The sequence below is a fragment of the Ctenopharyngodon idella genome, chromosome 6 (assembly GCF_019924925.1).
Source record: "Ctenopharyngodon idella isolate HZGC_01 chromosome 6, HZGC01, whole genome shotgun sequence".
Lineage (NCBI taxonomy): Eukaryota > Metazoa > Chordata > Actinopteri > Cypriniformes > Xenocyprididae > Ctenopharyngodon > Ctenopharyngodon idella.
In genome coordinates this window covers 12,480,001-12,497,748 of record NC_067225.1, presented here as the reverse complement: position 1 = coordinate 12,497,748, position 17,748 = coordinate 12,480,001, and the positions used below count along the sequence as shown (strand labels likewise).

The following is a 17,748-nucleotide window of genomic DNA, read 5'->3' as shown; positions in this document are numbered from 1 at the left end:
CTTCGCTATATTAGTGAGGACATTGCATAGACTTCTATCAGGTTAATGGTATTTTTAAAGCCTAACCCGTCTTTGCTTCACTCTAAAATAATCTTGGGTTATTTTTTTTTCTACCCAAATCCTGGTTTGAGCCTTTTGGGTCATTTTTGTGTGTGTGTTTGTGTGTGTTATTTTACCAGTGTTTGGGTAGTTTTTGCATTACCCAGATCCTGGGTCAGACGCAACAACCCGGCGTTTGGGTCGTTTTTGCTTTACCCAGATCCTGGGGCAGACGCAACAACCCGGCGTTTGGGTCGTTTTTGCGTTACCCAGATCCTGGGTCAGACGCAACAACCCGGCGTTTGGGTCGTTTTTGCGTTACCCAGATCCTGGGTCAGACGCAACCACCCGGCGTTTGGGTCGTTTTTGCGTTACCCAGATCCTGGGTCAGACGCAACAACCCGGCGTTTGGGTCGTTTTTGCGTTACCCAGATCCTGGGGCAGACGCAACAACCCGGCGTTTGGGTCGTTTTTGCGTTACCCAGATCCTGGGTCAGACGCAACAACCCGGCGTTTGGGTCGTTTTTGCGTTACCCAGATCCTGGGGCAGACGCAACAACCCGGCGTTTGGGTCGTTTTTGCGTTACCCAGATCCTGGGTCAGACGCAGCAACCCAGCATTTGGGTCGTTTTTGCGTTACCCAGATCCTGGGTCAGAAGCAACAACCCAGCGTTTGGGTCGTTTTTGCATTACACAGATCCTGGGTCAGACATAATAACCCAGGGGTTGAGTTATTTATCACAGGCTTTTTGCGCCCTCTTCAGGAGAGAGCAGTGCAGCTCCATCAAATTGGTGCATGTCTTCGGTAAAATATAGGTTTGTGTATGTTTAATTTTATCAAAAAATTTGTTATTGTTCTGTATATCATTTAATTTTATGCAAATAAACATACAGGGGTGCAATGAGTGTCACCTAAATGAGTGTCATGTTGGTCTTTTCGCGTGATGGAAACACCTGATGCCTTGCATAAAATGTTACGATTTTATTCAAAAAGATACATAATATAAACACTTAAGATGTTAAAATATGTTCTCAGAATTGTACACTGATTATTTATGGACAGGTTATGGAGTCAGTCACAGCATTTTTCGGCTACGAGTGAAACGCAGGCGGCGGTCTGAAGTTATCAGTTCCCCCGCCGAACGCGAATCATCTCCGGCACGAGATCCAGCGCCGTTACGGTGGAAACAGGACAACAGAGACTGGTCGATTACACTTGAATTACTTCTAAATGTTTCATTTTTACTTCTAATATTTGTTAAACGAGCTTAAATGTAGGCAATATGTATTAAAAACGATGTAAAATGTGATTGAAAATAAAGGAATTATAATGCAAAGCAGTGTTTGTGTGAAGTATTTAAAAAAGTTTATAGGATTTAAGTTAATCCGTAAACATTAATTCATGTATGAAGTAAAAAAATAATAAAATCAGCTAGTATTATAGTAAAAATGAATCAACCCATTATGCTGAGCTAAATAAACAACCCAATTTGCTGGGTAAAATTAACCCAACATGTGTTCTGTCCTATATTTACCCAGCCCTTGGGTTGAAAACAATCCAAATTGGGTTGTTTTTAGCCCAGTGTTTTTTAGACTGTTCTGTTCAGTCTGATGCTGAAGTGCATTTGATTATGTGTGTGTGTGTGTGTGTGTGTGTGTGTGTGAGACACATCAGCTGCAGCGCCATCAGCCGCAGCCAATCACACTCCTCCGCACATGTGACGTCACCGCATTGTATTCTAAATTCATAAATCTTCTTGATCTCTCCCTCTCTGTGCCGCACTGGTGTGTTTGCCGTCCTGAATGTAAAGTGTGTCCTTTGGTCTGCTGGAGCAGGAACACTGTCTGAGAGTCGTTCCTGCTGTCTTTCTCTCTCATTCGGAGACATCTGAGCAATAATGCTGTGAATGATTATAGGAAAGGCTGTTATGAAGTGCTGCACCAGCACATCTACTGATGACATGTTAATGAAGGTTAATATTCGGGTGCTGTGCAGTAGAAAACATCTCTAATGTTGAATCCATCGCAAGAGGGAGACAGTCGCCTTGGCAACAGCAGCATCCGTCAGCTTCAGCACCATTCATCAGTCTACGGCGAACTACTGGACACACTTCAAATCTCACATGTTTTTTAGGTTTAAATCAAATAAAACCAATAACAATATGATCTAGTCCCAAATTCTCCCAGTTCTGAGCTCACAAAACGAGACTTTAGGCCTATCCAGATGTTGAACACGTTTCTCACGCATGTGGAGGAATAATATCAAAACCAATGAGAGGAATTCTGACATTCGTGAGGTTTTTGACGCCAAAATAAAGTGTTTAAGTGTTTCTCGTCTCGCAGCAACAAGCTGCACTAGACAGACAGACAGACAGAGAACCTCCATCTGCTGGAACCCGATACCGAACAGAAAGAGGGAATATAATCAGATGTTCCCGACTGACCCTTTCATTTCCAGCGCCGTGAGAGGAGCGCGCGGCGGGCGCGAGGAGCAGCGCTCGTCCGTTCGGTGAGGGGGTTTGATTCATCCGTCGTGATTCGTTTCTCTCTCTCTCTCTCTCTCTCTCTCTCTCTCTCTCTCTCTCACTTGTACGTGTCGTTTATGGAGCGGGTGGGCTGCGGATCGGCCACCGGGTGTGATGTGACCGGTTCGGCGGAGCGGGGAACAGCAGGGCTGCGGTGCAGCGGGCGCGTCGGTGCTTCCGACCGGATTCACGTCGCGTGATGATCGCTCGCTCTTTTCCTCACGAACATTCACGCTCACCCGCGAAGCATTCGACGATATAACGGCCACCTATGGAAACTGGAGATCAGAATTTTAGGAAAAAGGCAAGCGAGTGATTTTATTCTTTATTTTCATCCGCTCGTTTCTTTGATCATCGCCAGGATGGATTGATTTCACTGACGCGTGTCTCTGTCGAATCACAATTTGAACCACAAACCGTTTTGATGTTAATGGATCGGTTTTAATCGCTCATTGTTGGCGTTTAGATTCATGGATGTGCGCGCGGACAGCGGCACCGGGGACACGCGCACGCCACCGCTCGACCGGCAGCGGTTTGGGAACGTGAAGGATTCTGAACCTTCATCAGTCCGGAGGATCAGCTGCATCAGGCCAGAAGGATTGAAGATGAATGTATGTTTTGGCAGTATATGTTCCGTTTCCCATTTGGAGTGTCACTCAAGTTCATCATAATCAGTTAGTATGTAGGTCCAGGTTGAAGTGATCTGCTCATTTGTCTTCCTTCTCAATCAATTCATCAGCCCTTTGTTGGCTCCAGCTCCTCTAGGGGCCCTCCTCGGGCTCTCAGGCTCACATTTCTTCTTACTTTGTCCCCTTAAATTTACAAATATTTACTTCCTATACATCAAGAGGAAAGGGGGCTCCCCTTTCATAGAATGCGGCAACATGGGAGTGTTTGAGCGCGGGGTGCAGATGCTCCTGACCACGGTGGGCGCTTTCGCCGCCTTCAGTCTGATGACCATCGCCGTGGGAACGGACTACTGGCTGTACTCGCGCGGCGTCTGCAAAATAAAGACTAGTAACGAGAACGAGACCAGCAAGAAAAACGAGGAGGTGATGACCCATTCGGGCCTGTGGAGGACGTGCTGTCTGGAAGGTAGGAGCTCCGAGAAGAATCCTGGAGAAACTCGTTTGTGCAGATCTTTATGGCTCATGATGAAGAACGATAAAAGCATCACCTCAGCTGACAGGGAACGTTCTGGGAAGGTTATGAACAAACGTTCTTCCAGTAACGTTAATAGAACGTTCGTTCAAAGTTATCTGGTCTTTAGTAATGTTCTCAAAACGTCATTTATACATCGTTCATTAAACGTTTTATTTCTGAAAATGTTTTAGTTGATTGTTCGTCTAACATTTTTTTAAATGTTACTACACTGTAAAAAATTATTTTGTTAAATCAACTTAGATAAGTATTTGGTTCTGATAACATAATATTTTGAGTTTCTGTTGATTAAATCAATCGCCTTCATTGAACCAACTCAAATTTTTAATTTCAATGAACTCAAAATTTTATGGCAACCAGGTAACTTACTTTTTTAAGTTAAACCAACAATTCTTTTTTAAAGTGTACTTGTTTCAGAACATTCAGAGAACATTCAAAACTAACGTTCCCACAATGTTTGGAGAATGATAGAATGGAATGTTCCCTTAACGTTTGAAAAAAACGTTTTTTAAAACATTAAAAAAACTGGACATTTTGAGAACATTCAGAAATAACGTTTTCACAACTTAATGGGAACGTTAGCAAAACGTTCTTATCTGTTTATAGTTTCTGAAGTCATGTGATAGTTTTGTGCGAGAAACAGGTCCAAGTTTTAGTCATTATTCACTGAAAATCTTCAGAAGATTTGGAATATAGTCAAGTTAGCTTTATTTATACAAAGCTTTATACAATTCAGATTGTTTCAGGGTAATAAACAGTGAAATAACAGAATCGATGATGCAAACTTCATCAGAAATGAAACAAATACTATTCCAGCTATAAGCAGCTCTAAATAGACAGTAGTGTCGTTATTCAGATCAATTCAGTTCAGTGTTGATTCAGTTCAATAACTGTGTAAAGCTCATCAATTCATCTATAAGCAGCTCTACAGACGACAATAGTGTTGTTATTCAGCTCTGATCAAGTGCACAAGTCATATGGACTGCTTTTGTGATGCTTTTATTGTCCTTCTTGGAGACTGATGGTCGTCCTCATCATTATAAAGAGCTGCATAAAGAATCTTCAAAATTTCACCTCTGTATTCAGTGTTCAGTCTGTCCATATATTCAAACACACACACTGCTTCAGGAAGGAGGTCCTGTTTGATGCACAGTGTGATTGACAGCTGTCAGTCTGACGCTCTGCAGCAGCAGGATGAACAGGTTCAGTGTTTACTGTGTTCTGATCCGAGGGTTTAAAATATTAATGAACACTTGCACAGAAAACACTAAAGAAATATGTGCAGAACGGACTGTGGCTGTACCATTTTGCAGTTTTTAGAGTATTAATGTTTTTTGACAGTAAAGAATACTATGTTTCCGCCAAGGAATAAAACAAAAAACAGAACACTCTAAAAAACACTGGGCTAAAAACAACCCAATTTGGATTGTTTTCAACCCAAGGGCTGGGTAAATATAGGACAGAACACATGTTGGGTTAATTTTACCCAGCAAATTGGGTTGTTTATTTAACTCAGCATAATGGGTTGATTCATTTTTACTATAATACTAGCTGATTCTTTTCTTCATATCTGAATTAATGTTTATGGATTTACTTAAATCCTCTAAACTTTAAAAATACTCCACGCCAGCCACTGGTTTGCATAATAATTCCTTTATTTTCGATATTTTATAGTGTAACATATTTTATATCGTTTTTAATACATATTGCCTACATTTAAGCTCGTTTAACAAATATTAGAAGTAAAAATTGAACATTTAGAAGTAATTCAAGTGTAATCGATCAGTCTCTGTTGTCTGTTTCCACCGTAACGGCGCTGGATCTCGTGCCGGAGATGATTCGCGTTCGGCAGGGGGAACTGATAACTTCATGCGTTTCACTCGTAGCCGAAAAATGCTGTGACTGACTCCATAATCTGTCCATAAATAATCAGTGTACAATTCTGAGAACATATTTTAACATCCTAAGTGTTTATATTCTGTATCTTTTTGAATAAAATCGTAACATTTTATGCAAGGCATCAGGTGTTTCCATCACGCGAAAAGACCGATGCGACACTCGTTTCGGTGACTCACATCGTGCAAATTGCATAAAATTAAATGATATACAGAACAATAATGAATTTTAGATAAAATTAAACGTACACAAACCTGTATTTTACCGAAGACATGCACCAAATTGACGGAGCTGCACTGCTCTCTCCTGAAGAGGGCGCAAAAAGCCTGCGATAAATAACTCAACTCCTGGATTATTATGTCTGACCCAGGATCTGGGTAACGCAAAAACGACCCAAACACTGGGTTGTTACGTCCGACCCAGGATCTGGGTAACGCAAAAACTACCCAAACACTGGGTTGTTACGTCCGACCCAGGATCTGGGTAACGCAAAAACGACCCAAACACTGGGTTGTTACGTCTGACCCAGGAGCTGGGTAAAACAGGAACTCCCAAACACTGGGTTGTTACGTCCGACCCAGGATCTGGGTAACGCAAAAACTACCCAAACACTGGGTTGTTACGTCCGACCCAGGATCTGGGTAACGCAAAAACTACCCAAACACTGGGTTGTTACGTCCGACCCAGGATCTGGGTAACGCAAAAACTACCCAAACACTGGGTTGTTACGTCCGACCCAGGATCTGGGTAACGCAAAAACTACCCAAACACTGGGTTGTTACGTCTGACCCAGGAGCTGGGTAACGCAAAAACTCCCAAACACTGGGTTGTTACGTCTGACCCAGGATCTGGGTAACACAAAAACTACCCAAACACTGGGTTGTTACGTCTGACCCAGGAGCTGGGTAACGCAAAAACTCCCAAACACTGGGTTGTTACATCTGACCCAGGATCTGGGTAACACAAAAACTACCCAAACACTGGGTTGTTACGTCTGACCCAGGATCTGGGTAACACAAAAACTACCCAAACACTGGGTTGTTACGTCTGACCCAGGAGCTGGGTAAAACAAGAACTCCCAAACACTGGGTTGTTACGTCCGACCCAGGATCTGGGTAACGCAAAAACTACCCAAACACTGGGTTGTTACGTCCGACCCAGGATCTGGGTAACGCAAAAACTACCCAAACGCTGGGTTGTTACGTCCGACCCAGGATCTGGGTAACGCAAAAACTACCCAAACACTGGGTTGTTACGTCTGACCCAGGAGCTGGGTAACGCAAAAACTCCCAAACGCTGGGTTGTTACATCTGACCCAGGATCTGGGTAACACAAAAACTACCCAAACACTGGGTTGTTACGTCTGACCCAGGATCTGTGTAATGCAAAAACTACCCAAACACTGGGTTGTTACGTCTGACCCAGGATCTGGGTAACACAAAAACTACCCAAACGCTGGGTTGTTACGTCTGACCCAGGATCTGGGTAAAACAAAAATGACCCAAAAGGCTCAACCCAGGACTTGGGTGGAAAAAATAACCCAAGATTATTTAGTGTAATTGCGACTTCTTATCTCAGCCTCACTGGACCGAACTGGACACAAACTGAGACATTTGTGCTGGTTTTAATGACATCATCCGAACAGCTGTGATATGTGAGCTATCTGACGGCCTGATCAATGGATCCAGTGAAGCCTGACTTCAGTTTATTCTCATTCATTTCTGCTTGAAATTCAGTTTATTGAGTTTCTTCACAACCATTAGTCAGAGGGACAGTATTATTATTCTGCACCATCTGCCTTTTAATTTACTGTCTTATATTTAGCGATCTCTGTAACGATCTAAATAACACTTGGTTTAATGTGCAGAAATGATCTGGTGAATATTCATGGGTTTATTTCCACAGAGGACAGCTGTACAGCAGTACATGTATGTTGTTGCGTGTTTCTCGAGGCAGGATTCACTCTGTTTGTTAAACTAATGTCCTAACATGAACCCTGCATGATCACCTCACACACACACACACACACTCACACACACACACACACACACACACAGGTGATAATGAAACAAACCAAACTGTAAAATATTCCCAGCTCACAAAAATATATTACAAGAACGTTTTGTTAATGTTCCCTTCAAGTTATGGAAACGTTAAATGTCCAGTTTTTTAAATGTTTTTTCTTGGTTATGTGAACGTTAAGGGAACATTCCATTGTATCATTGTTCAAACATTATGGGAATGTTACTTTTGAATGTTCTCTGAACGTTCTAAAATACATTTAAAAAACGTTAGATGAATGTCCAACTAACCGTTTCAGGTAAAAACACTCCATGAATGATGTATAAATCATGTTTTTGTGCTAACGTTTCAAGAACATTATTAAAGTATAAGTATAACTTTAAATGAACGTTCTATTAATGTTACTGAAGAATGTTTGTTCATAACTTTGAGAGAACCTTGACAGAACGTTCCCTGTCAGCTGAGTTAACCACCACTTCTATTTCCATGTTCTGTTGTGTATAATACGTCCTGTTGAGTATTTCTGTGACAATTCTAAGGAGAGTCAATCAGTGGTCAGACTGGAGTGAGAGTGTCCGGAGGGCCGTTTGATGGCCTGTTATGTCACTGTCAGTGGTCACCTCTGACCTCTGTGACCTCTGTGACCTCACTGAGCCGCGGATCATCTGACATTCTCTGTAGTCTCGTGTGGCCAGGATTTATGGTTTGTTTGATCGGCATAAAGTCTGATTTAAATTTCAGTTTATTCACATCAGTGGAGCATCTATCACAATATAGATGCTCCACTGAAGCATCAGAAAAACACAGTTTATACTGGAAACACGTCATGCAGCAGAGACTGGTTATGAATTACACACATATTTAAATCGTTTAGATTTATAACGTTCTGATTCTAAGGCCAGATCACAGTTATGTTCATCTAATTGGTTATTTATGATCATTAGTAAACATGATTTATTTTTTGCAGTCAGACTCACTTTGGTTCATTTGAGGTAATGAGTTTATAGCTTGTGACTGCAGGGATTTGATTAGATTGACAACTTTATATTTGACATCATCTGGATGAACGTGATTAATGTCAGAAGTGTTTCAGTATGTAGAAGATCTGACCTGAAGTGATTCTTAAACTACTTCTATTAATTAAATGTATCACAGTTTCCCCAAAAATATGACTGATTTCAACATTGATAATAATCATAAATGTTTCTTGAGTATCAAATCATCATATCAGAATGATTTCTGAAGGATCATGTGACACTGAAGACTGGAGTAATGATGCTGAAAATTCAGCTTTGATCACAGGAATAAATTACACTTTACTATATATTCACATAGAAAACAGCTGATTTACACTGGAATAATATTTCACTGTTTTACTGTATTTTTGATCAAATAAATTCAGCCGTGGTGAGCAGAAGAGACTCTTTCTAAAGCTTAAAAAAATCTTACAGACCCCAAACGTTTGAATGCATGAGACTCTCGCTGTTTATAAATAAGAGAGAGAGAATCAGCCAATCAGCTTCAAGGATACAGAACAGGATTACACAAGAATCATTTGATTATGATGACACATCAAACACACGCACACCTCTGTCGCTCTCTCTCGTGTCCTGTGTTTTCTCTCTGGTCTGAATAGGTTTCGTCAGCAGGTCTGAGATCAGGATGGTTTCATCTCTCTCTGGAGATTTGCAGATAAAGCTTTTAACCTTTGACCCCTCAGGACTGCAGTGATGAGGGTCATCTCTTATTCTGGTTGCTATGGATACTGTGATCAGAGGCCAGATGTGTGGTTTCTTTCAGGTCTAGTTTAGGCCTCTGGTCTAGGATTGTTTTAATAATCGACAAATATGTGACTGTATTTCTACAATTAATCTGATAAAAAGGCACATTTATTTTCTATTGTATTGAAAAAGTGTTATTCCACTTTAAGTGTTAACACACATCCACTCCTCTGTTTACTGTAATCTCATCATCATTTCTTCTTACATTGATATCCAATTACATTTTATAAGTTACAGTTACTGCTCTCATAAAAATACAGTTACATATGTAGAATTCTAAACCTAAAATTAACGTCCAATAACAAATATTTGAAACTTTGTTTGTTGATTGGATAGAGGCAGATCTGAATGAAGTTTGCTGTCAATTGTAAGAAAGGGGCGGCCTTTACATTTAATAAGAGATTGGGGATGTCAGACACTTTTTCCGCAGCAGCTCAGTCTGTCCTTTCACTGTTTTACAGCTGTGTTTTGTTTTCCATGGAATGTTATTTCATATTCATTGCTGTAAGATGATGTGTCAGGCAGGTTTCCATGCAAATTGTTTTTATTGGTTATCAATTTTATCGATTAGTTGTTGCAGCCCTAATATCACAATATTGTTGCACATGTATGATGTAAATGAGGTCAATCATTCATTCTTTCATTCACTTTATTGCTGATGTTTGAGTTCAGTCACATGAAGTTCTTGTGCTCTTCATTTGACTGTGAGTTTCTGGGTCTGTAAAAACTCCTGTTCCAGTGAGAGAAGATTAAAATGGGCTTGTCGACATCTGTGTCAGAGGAGAAAGTGTCACACACTCAGTTACGAGATATGGGACGATGAAATCAATATGTGTGTGTGTGTGTGTGTGTGTGTGTGTTTCCCTTCAGACTCTCATACAGTTATTAAAGTCAATCAATCAAGGTAAAGTCTAAACTTGGGCTGGCCGTGAGACATGTGATGATGCAGTGAGACGTGATGATGCCGTGAGACGTGATGATGCAGTGAGACGTAATGATGATGTGAGACAGGTGATGATGCAGTGAGAGAGGAGATGATGCAGTGAGACAGGTGATGATGATGCAGTGAGACAAGTGATGATGCAGCGAGACAAGTGATGATGCAGTGAGACAGGTGATGATGCAGTGAGACAAGTGATGATGCAGCGAGACAAGTGATGATGCAGTGAGACAGGTTATGATGCAGTGAGACAAGTGATGATGCAGCGAGACAAGTGATAATGCTGTGAGACAGGTTATGATGCAGTGAGACAAGTGATGATGCAGTGAGACAGGTAATGATGCAGCAAGACAAGTGATGATGCAGTGAGACGTAATGATGATGTGAGACAGGTGATGATGCAGTGAGAGAGGAGATGATGCAGTGAGACAGGTGATGATGATGCAGTAAGGCAAGTGATGATGCAGCGAGACAAGTGATGATGCAGTGAGACAGGTGATGATGCAGTGAGACAAGTGATGATGCAGCGAGACAAGTGATGATGCAGTGAGACAGGTTATGATGCAGTGAGACAAGTGATGATGCAGTGAGACAGGTTATGATGCAGTGAGACAAGTGATGATGCAGCAAGACAAGTGATGATGCAGTGAGACGTAATGATGATGCGAGACAGGTGATGATGCAGTGAGACAAGTGATGATGCAGTGAGACAGGTGATGATGCAGTGAGACAGGTGATGATGCAGTGAGACAGGTTATGATGCAGTGAGACAAGTGATGATGCAGCAAGACAAGTGATGCAGTGAGACGTAATGATGATGTGAGACAAGTAATGATGCAGTGAGAGAGGTAATGATGCAGCGAGACAAGTGATGATGCAGTGAGGCAGGTAATGATGCAGCGAGACAAGTGATGATGCAGTGAGACAGGTTATGATGCAGCAAGACAAGTAATGCAGTGAGACAAGTAATAATGCAGTGAGACGTGATGAAGCAGTGAGACGTAATGATGCAGTGAGACGTGATGATGCAGTGAGACGTAATGATGATGTGAGACAGGTGATGATGCAGTGAGACAGGTGATGCAGTGAGAGAGGAGATGATGCTGTGAGACATGATGCAGTGAGACAGGTGATGATGATGCAGTAAGACAGGTGATGATGCAGTAAGACAAGTAATGCAGTGAGACAGGTGATGATGCAGTGAGACAAGTAATGCAGTGAGACGTGATGATGCAGTGAGACTTGATTATGCAGTGAGAGAGGAGATGATGCAGTGAGACAGGTGATGATGATGCAGTAAGACGTGATGATGCAGCGAGACAAGTGATAATGCAGTGAGATATGTGATGATGCTGTGAGACATAATTATGCAGTGAGAGAGGAGATGATGCTGTGAGAGATGATGATGCCATGAGACAGGTGATGTAGTGAGAAAGGTGATGATTCAGTGAGACAGAAGATGCAGTGAGACAGATGATGTAGTTAAATAATGCAGTGAGAGATGATGATGCAGTGAGACAGGTGATGTAGTGAGACAGGTGATGATGCAGTGAGACGTGATGATGCAGTGAGACAGGTGTTGATGCAGTGAGATATGTGATGATGCAGTGAGACGTGATGATGCCGTGAGACAGGTGATGATGCAGTGAGACAAGTGATGATGCAGTGAGACATGTGATGATGCAGTGAGACGTGAAGATGCCGTGAAACAGGTAATGATGCAGTGAGACATGATGATGCAGCGAGACATGTGAAGATGCCGTGAGACAGGTAATGATGCAGTGAGATGTGATGATGCAGTGAGACATGTGATGATGCAGTAAGACAGATGATGTAGTTAAATAATGCAGTGAGAGATGATGTTGCAGTGAGACAGGTGATGTAGTGAGACAGGTGTTGATGCAGTGAGGCTGTTTATATTAGAGTGAGACAGTGCTGCTGACAGACAGACAGACGGGTACTGAGATGCTTCCAGCTCAGCTGAGAACATTTCACACCCACTGAAAGGTGACCACACACACACACACCTGTCGTCACCTTTCAGTGGGTGTGAAATGTTCTCAGCTGAGCTGGAAGCATCTCAGTACCCGTCTGTCTGTCTGTCCGTCAGCAGCACTATCTCACTGTGTGTGATTCCTCACATATGCAGGGAATATTGAGTGTTTATGCATTGGATGATGATGATGATGTCATCAGGACTGAGGCATACATGCTGCTTCATCCTACAGATATTAGTGACGTGTGTGTGTGTTTGATCTCAGAGATCAGTGGAATAAGGGTAATCCTGTCAGATACGCTCCTAATCACTTACACTCACTCACACACACTCACGTGTGGAGAACAGTGAATTATGTAATGCAGTTATGCAACATACATGCATACAGCAGCAAAACAGAGAGCGAGAGAGAGTGTGTGCAGAGAAGTGCAGTTATCCTACAGGGGAAGAGAGATCATGTGACAGGGGTCAGAGGTCAGGGGTCAGCTGCAGGTTCAGCGCTCACAAACCAACATCAGCACCAACCTTCATCATTTGGGGCTGGAGGGGTAATATTTAAGCCTAATATTTGATAACATTGTATATTATTTTATAAAATATAAAACATAAAATATATTATTCCATTATAATATTTTATATAATATTTGTAGTCTTAAGAGTTTTGCTGAATTTTCAGTATCATTACTCCAGTCTTCAGTGTCACATGATCCTTCAGAAATCATTCTAATATGATGATTTGATGCTCAAGGAACATTTATGATTATTATCAATGTTGAAAACAGCTTCAGATTTCTGTGGAAACTGTCATACATTTTATTCTTCAGGATTCTTTGATGAATAGAAAGTTCAAAAGAACAGAATTTATTTTGAAATAGAATCTTTTGTAACATTATAAATGTGTTTACTGTCACTTTTGATCAGTTTAATGCATCCTTGGTGAATAAAAGTATTAATTTCTTTAAAAATGTATATATTTTTGAACAGTAGTGTATCGAATGACTCGATGACGTCATTCAGCAGTAACTATTGAGCTCTTTTGTCATAATTTACGTTTCCATGGTAACAGTCTCTTCTCTGATTGGTGGATCTCAGGATTATGGGTAGTTTAGTGCTTCACTGGTAATTCAGCTATTGAACATGATGTTTTCTTAAACTCACACTGACAGAATCAGAAATCATCACTGAACAACCGCCTGCCTTTTTATTAATGTCAAATGTACCATCTCCTAATGTATGTCTCTCTCAGGTAATTTCAGAGGCATGTGTAAACACATCGAACACTTTCCTGAAGATGCGGACTATGAAGCAGATGCATCAGAGTATTTCCTGCGTAAGTCAGACATGCATGTGTGTGTGTGATGATGATGGTGAGATGAAGAGCATGCGAGAGAGAGAGAGAGAGAGAGCGGATAATGCTTTGGTGCTCAGAGCTGCTGCTGCTCTTTTAAGTGTTTAATTAGGTCACTTATTTCTATAAATATTTCACTGCAGTTTATATGGGTCAAAACTCTGAAATGCCCTGTACTCGTCCTCATCCCTTCATCCTCACTCAATACAGAATGAAAGAGACACAGATGCTGTAATATTCAAGCACACACACATGTTTATATATTATATAAAACTGATTATAATGACTACAGAGACCTTTTTACATTTTTAGAATAAAAAGAACATCTATTATTATTATTATTAGTCAGATATACGTCCGTTCTGAGGCCAAATGTGTTCCTGAACTAAAGCTGATAAACACACAGATCAATGAGTGATGTCATGTCACTGGACAGGAAGTGGTGACCTCATGCTGTGATGTCATCAGTCAATCAATCATGTGGCTTCTGGCAGCATTATCACACACACACACACACACACACACACTATACATCTCTTGACTAGAGGTCAGAGTTGAGGACAGGACACATGTATAATTAATAATGCAGTGTGTGATGAAGGAATTGAGACGAGGAGAGGCAGATGAAGCAGAGATCTGAACTGAGCAGAGGACGAACAGTATCGTGAATGAGACAGAAAGAGAACGAACCTGTTTTCTGAAGTTTGTTTTTAGAGTCAGCAATTTAACAGGCACAGAAACATTGAGCAGAGACATCTGAGAGATGAGTATGTGTGACAAGGTCATGCCTGCCGTTCAGAACGTGTGTGTGTGTGTGTGTGTGTGTGTGTGTGCAGGTGCGGTTCGGGCCTCCAGTATTTTCCCCATCCTCAGTGTCATCCTGCTGTTCATGGGTGGACTCTGTGTCGCCGCCAGCGAGTTCCAGAAGTCTCGACACAACATCATCCTCAGCGCAGGAATCTTCTTTGTATCTGCAGGTGAGTGTCTGTATGTGTTTCTGAGTGACTGATTCTAAAGCAACAGCCGAACTGACCAATAATTAACCACAGTTAACGTTCTGGCAAGGTTCTCTCAAAGTTATGAACAAACGTTCTTCCAGTAACGTTATTAGAACGTTTGTTCAAAGTTATCTGGTCTTTAAAGTCCCCATAAAAAGTTTTTTTTTGCTTTTTAGTATGAATATGTTAGTCTTACTGTTATCTATAAGCTAGTGTGCTCCAAAACAATGACAAAATTCGCATTTTAGAAGATAAAAGCGTTCAAAACTTACAGTCTCTCACTTTCGCTAATATGGATCAATAATTTTGATGACATCACACTGCACTTCAGCTTCTCATCAGATCTTCTGTCCAATCAAATGCTCTCTAGATCTAAAGAGTCCCGCCCCCTACATTATAAATAGACGCTGAAGCTGCGGCTAAAATTGGTTACTTGTTCTCACGATTAATATTTTCTACATGGTGAATGGCACATAGTGCACTATAAAGGGGATAGGGAACGATTAAGACAGTGTAAATATGCTTTCCATTGAGGCGAATGAAGTCTGATTTCACGTTAATGTCACGCGAACACACATTTTGCTCCAGTGTAGTGACAAATTAGGAGAAAACCGTGGCTTTACTGAGCTCAACGGCTCTGGCCGAGCTGTGATATAAACGAAACACTATTGGCTATTTTTAAAAAGGGGAGGAGCTGTTCAATATGTCCCGCCCTGTCTTCCTGTTTCCGTGGAAATTACGTCAACACACTGAATAATGCTGCGCATTTCAAGGCACTTCAGTGGGCCTTTAATAATTTTCTCAAAACGTTATTTATACTTCGTTCATTGAACGTTTTCACATTTTAGTTGGATGTGTGTCTATAGTTTTTAAATGTTACTACTTGTTTCAGAACGTTCAGAGAACATTCAAAGTAACGTTCCCATAATGTTTGTACAACTAAGTAGAAACGTTTAAAAAACGGCATGTTTTGAACATTCAGAAAAAATAACGTTTTCATAACGTTAGCAAAACGTTCTTAGCAAAAGCTGGCATGTGATCGTGAGTTCTGTCTGTGTGTCCGTCCTCAGGTCTGAGTAACATCATCGGGATAATCGTGTACATATCAGCCAACGCAGGAGACCCGTCCAAGAGCGACTCGAAAAAGAACAGCTACTCGTACGGCTGGAGTTTTTATTTCGGCGCGCTGTCCTTCATCATGGCGGAGATGGTGGGCGTTCTGGCCGTTCACATGTTCATCGACCGTCATCGGGAGCTACGCGCGGCCCGTGCGCGGACGGGCGTCGGAGACTATCTGCAGGGATCAGCCATCACCAGAATCCCCAGCTATCGCTACCGTTACCGGCGCCGCTCGCGCTCCTCCAGCCGCTCCACCGACCCGTCGCACTCGCGGGATGCTTCGCCGGTGGGCCTGAAGGGGTTCGGAGCGTTACCGTCCACCGATATTTCCATGTACACCCTCAGCCGCGGCGGTGGCGGCGACACGCTGAAGACTCCGCACGGAACACCACCGATGTACAACTCCGACAGAGAGCCAGACTTCCTACAGGTCCACAACTGCGTCCAGAAAGATGCGAAGGACCGCCGCACCACACCTGTATGAGCGCCCCCTGCAGGTGAGGAGGAGATCGACTCCACAAACAGACGGACTTATTTCTAACACTTATGATGATGAGTTTACATGTTGAAGTCCAAAAAAAGAAAAATGAAAATGCATGATTTTCTTATCTTCCATAAACTAACAAGTTTTCGACCATGTGATGAGAGAGCGAGACTGAAGCTCTTGATATCTCTTTTCTTCATGTTCATTTCATTTTGTTGCACATAAATACTGTGAACCTCCGTGGCCGCTGTGACCGCAGGGAAGAGAAAAACAATCCCACAAACCGGCCGCGATTTATATGTCATTATAAACGTATTAATGATACATGACTATATAAGATACATACATGAATATATGAACATCTGTTAATAAACCATACATAATTGACTTCTTATTTCAAGAAGACACACAAAAAAAACAAAAGAGCAAATCTGAAGCCAATAAAATCATCATGGATAATAACAGCCGGATTCATGTGAACTCATTTGTATGTGATGAAGGAAGTCAAACAACCAAAAAAACATTTAAAAACGACCTATTATGGTGTTAAACTGTCTTCAGTGTGTAATGTTGCTGTTTGGGCTTGAAAAAGGTTTCCAAAGTCCCTCCAGCAGGAGTTATTCTGTGTTTCTGAACTACTGAAACGCCTCCATCTTAAGCTTTCTTCACAATATTCCTCATTTAAATAATTCATACGCAGAATAAAGGGGCGGGGCCTGGTTGAGTTAGTTAGTAGTGTGTTGAAACTGGCGGTTATGGTAAGGGGCGGGACATTTCCCAAACACCAATCACAACACACTGCTCCAGCCGACCAATCAGAGCACATTGTGCTTTTCAGAAGGAGGGGCTTCATAGAGACAGGAACTAAACAGAGCGTTACTGACAGACTGGGAAGAGAGGAGCTGAACAATGGAGAATATGAGGAAAATAATCAACATTCAAGCAGGAAAACCTGCTCTAGTAGAGCCCAAAAACAATATCAAGACCACTTTAAGAAGCCAGAGTAGACCTATGAACCAGCACAGGCTGGTTTAAGGTGTATTTTTCAGCAGCGTCACAGATTGTGTTCTCAATAAAGGGTTTTCATGTCTAGTATGAAGATGGACACTGAGATCAAACTCTCACTCCCTCTGCTGGCCGTCAGACGAACACACAGTGTGTGTGTGTGTGTGTGTGTGTGTACAGGTGTAGCATACTAATGATCGTTCAGCAGCTGCAGCATTCAGGATCAGAGATCATGTACGTCTGTGGGATTTTTTTCACCTGTTTTATCGTCCAGCAGGTTAAAGCGGTGCATCTGATCACTTAGTAAATAAAGTAAATAATAATATTTGTATATCTATAGTCTTTGATTTGGCTCCTGCTGAATTCAAGTAAATATAAGCTGTCCGCGAGCGAATAGCCTTGAAGAACTCAAATAATAACAGCTTTTTTATTAT

At 41.7% G+C, this 17,748-nt stretch overlaps 1 protein-coding gene across 1 annotated transcript; it reads left to right on the top strand.

Moving 5' to 3' along the window:
- Window positions 1-1,859: 1,859 nt before the first annotated feature.
- Window positions 1,860-16,773, top strand: LOC127513841 (voltage-dependent calcium channel gamma-2 subunit-like). The gene is made up of 4 exons (XM_051895932.1): window positions 1,860-3,659; window positions 13,607-13,690; window positions 14,545-14,685; window positions 15,777-16,773. The coding sequence occupies exons 1-4, from the start codon at window positions 3,449-3,451 to the stop codon at window positions 16,307-16,309; spliced, it is 969 nt and encodes a 322-aa protein (XP_051751892.1). The 5' UTR covers window positions 1,860-3,448; the 3' UTR covers window positions 16,310-16,773.
- Window positions 16,774-17,748: the final 975 nt, after the last annotated feature.

Bases quoted from the DNA above. Each gene is read 5' to 3' on its own strand.
- LOC127513841 (XM_051895932.1), top strand. From the start codon at position 3,449: ATGGGAGTGTTTGAGCGCGGGGTGCAGATGCTCCTGACCACGGTGGGC. The intron at 3,660-13,606 runs GTAGGAGCTCCG...TGTCTCTCTCAG, and splicing joins GAGGACGTGCTGTCTGGAAG to GTAATTTCAGAGGCATGTGT. The intron at 14,686-15,776 runs GTGAGTGTCTGT...GTCCGTCCTCAG, and splicing joins AATCTTCTTTGTATCTGCAG to GTCTGAGTAACATCATCGGG.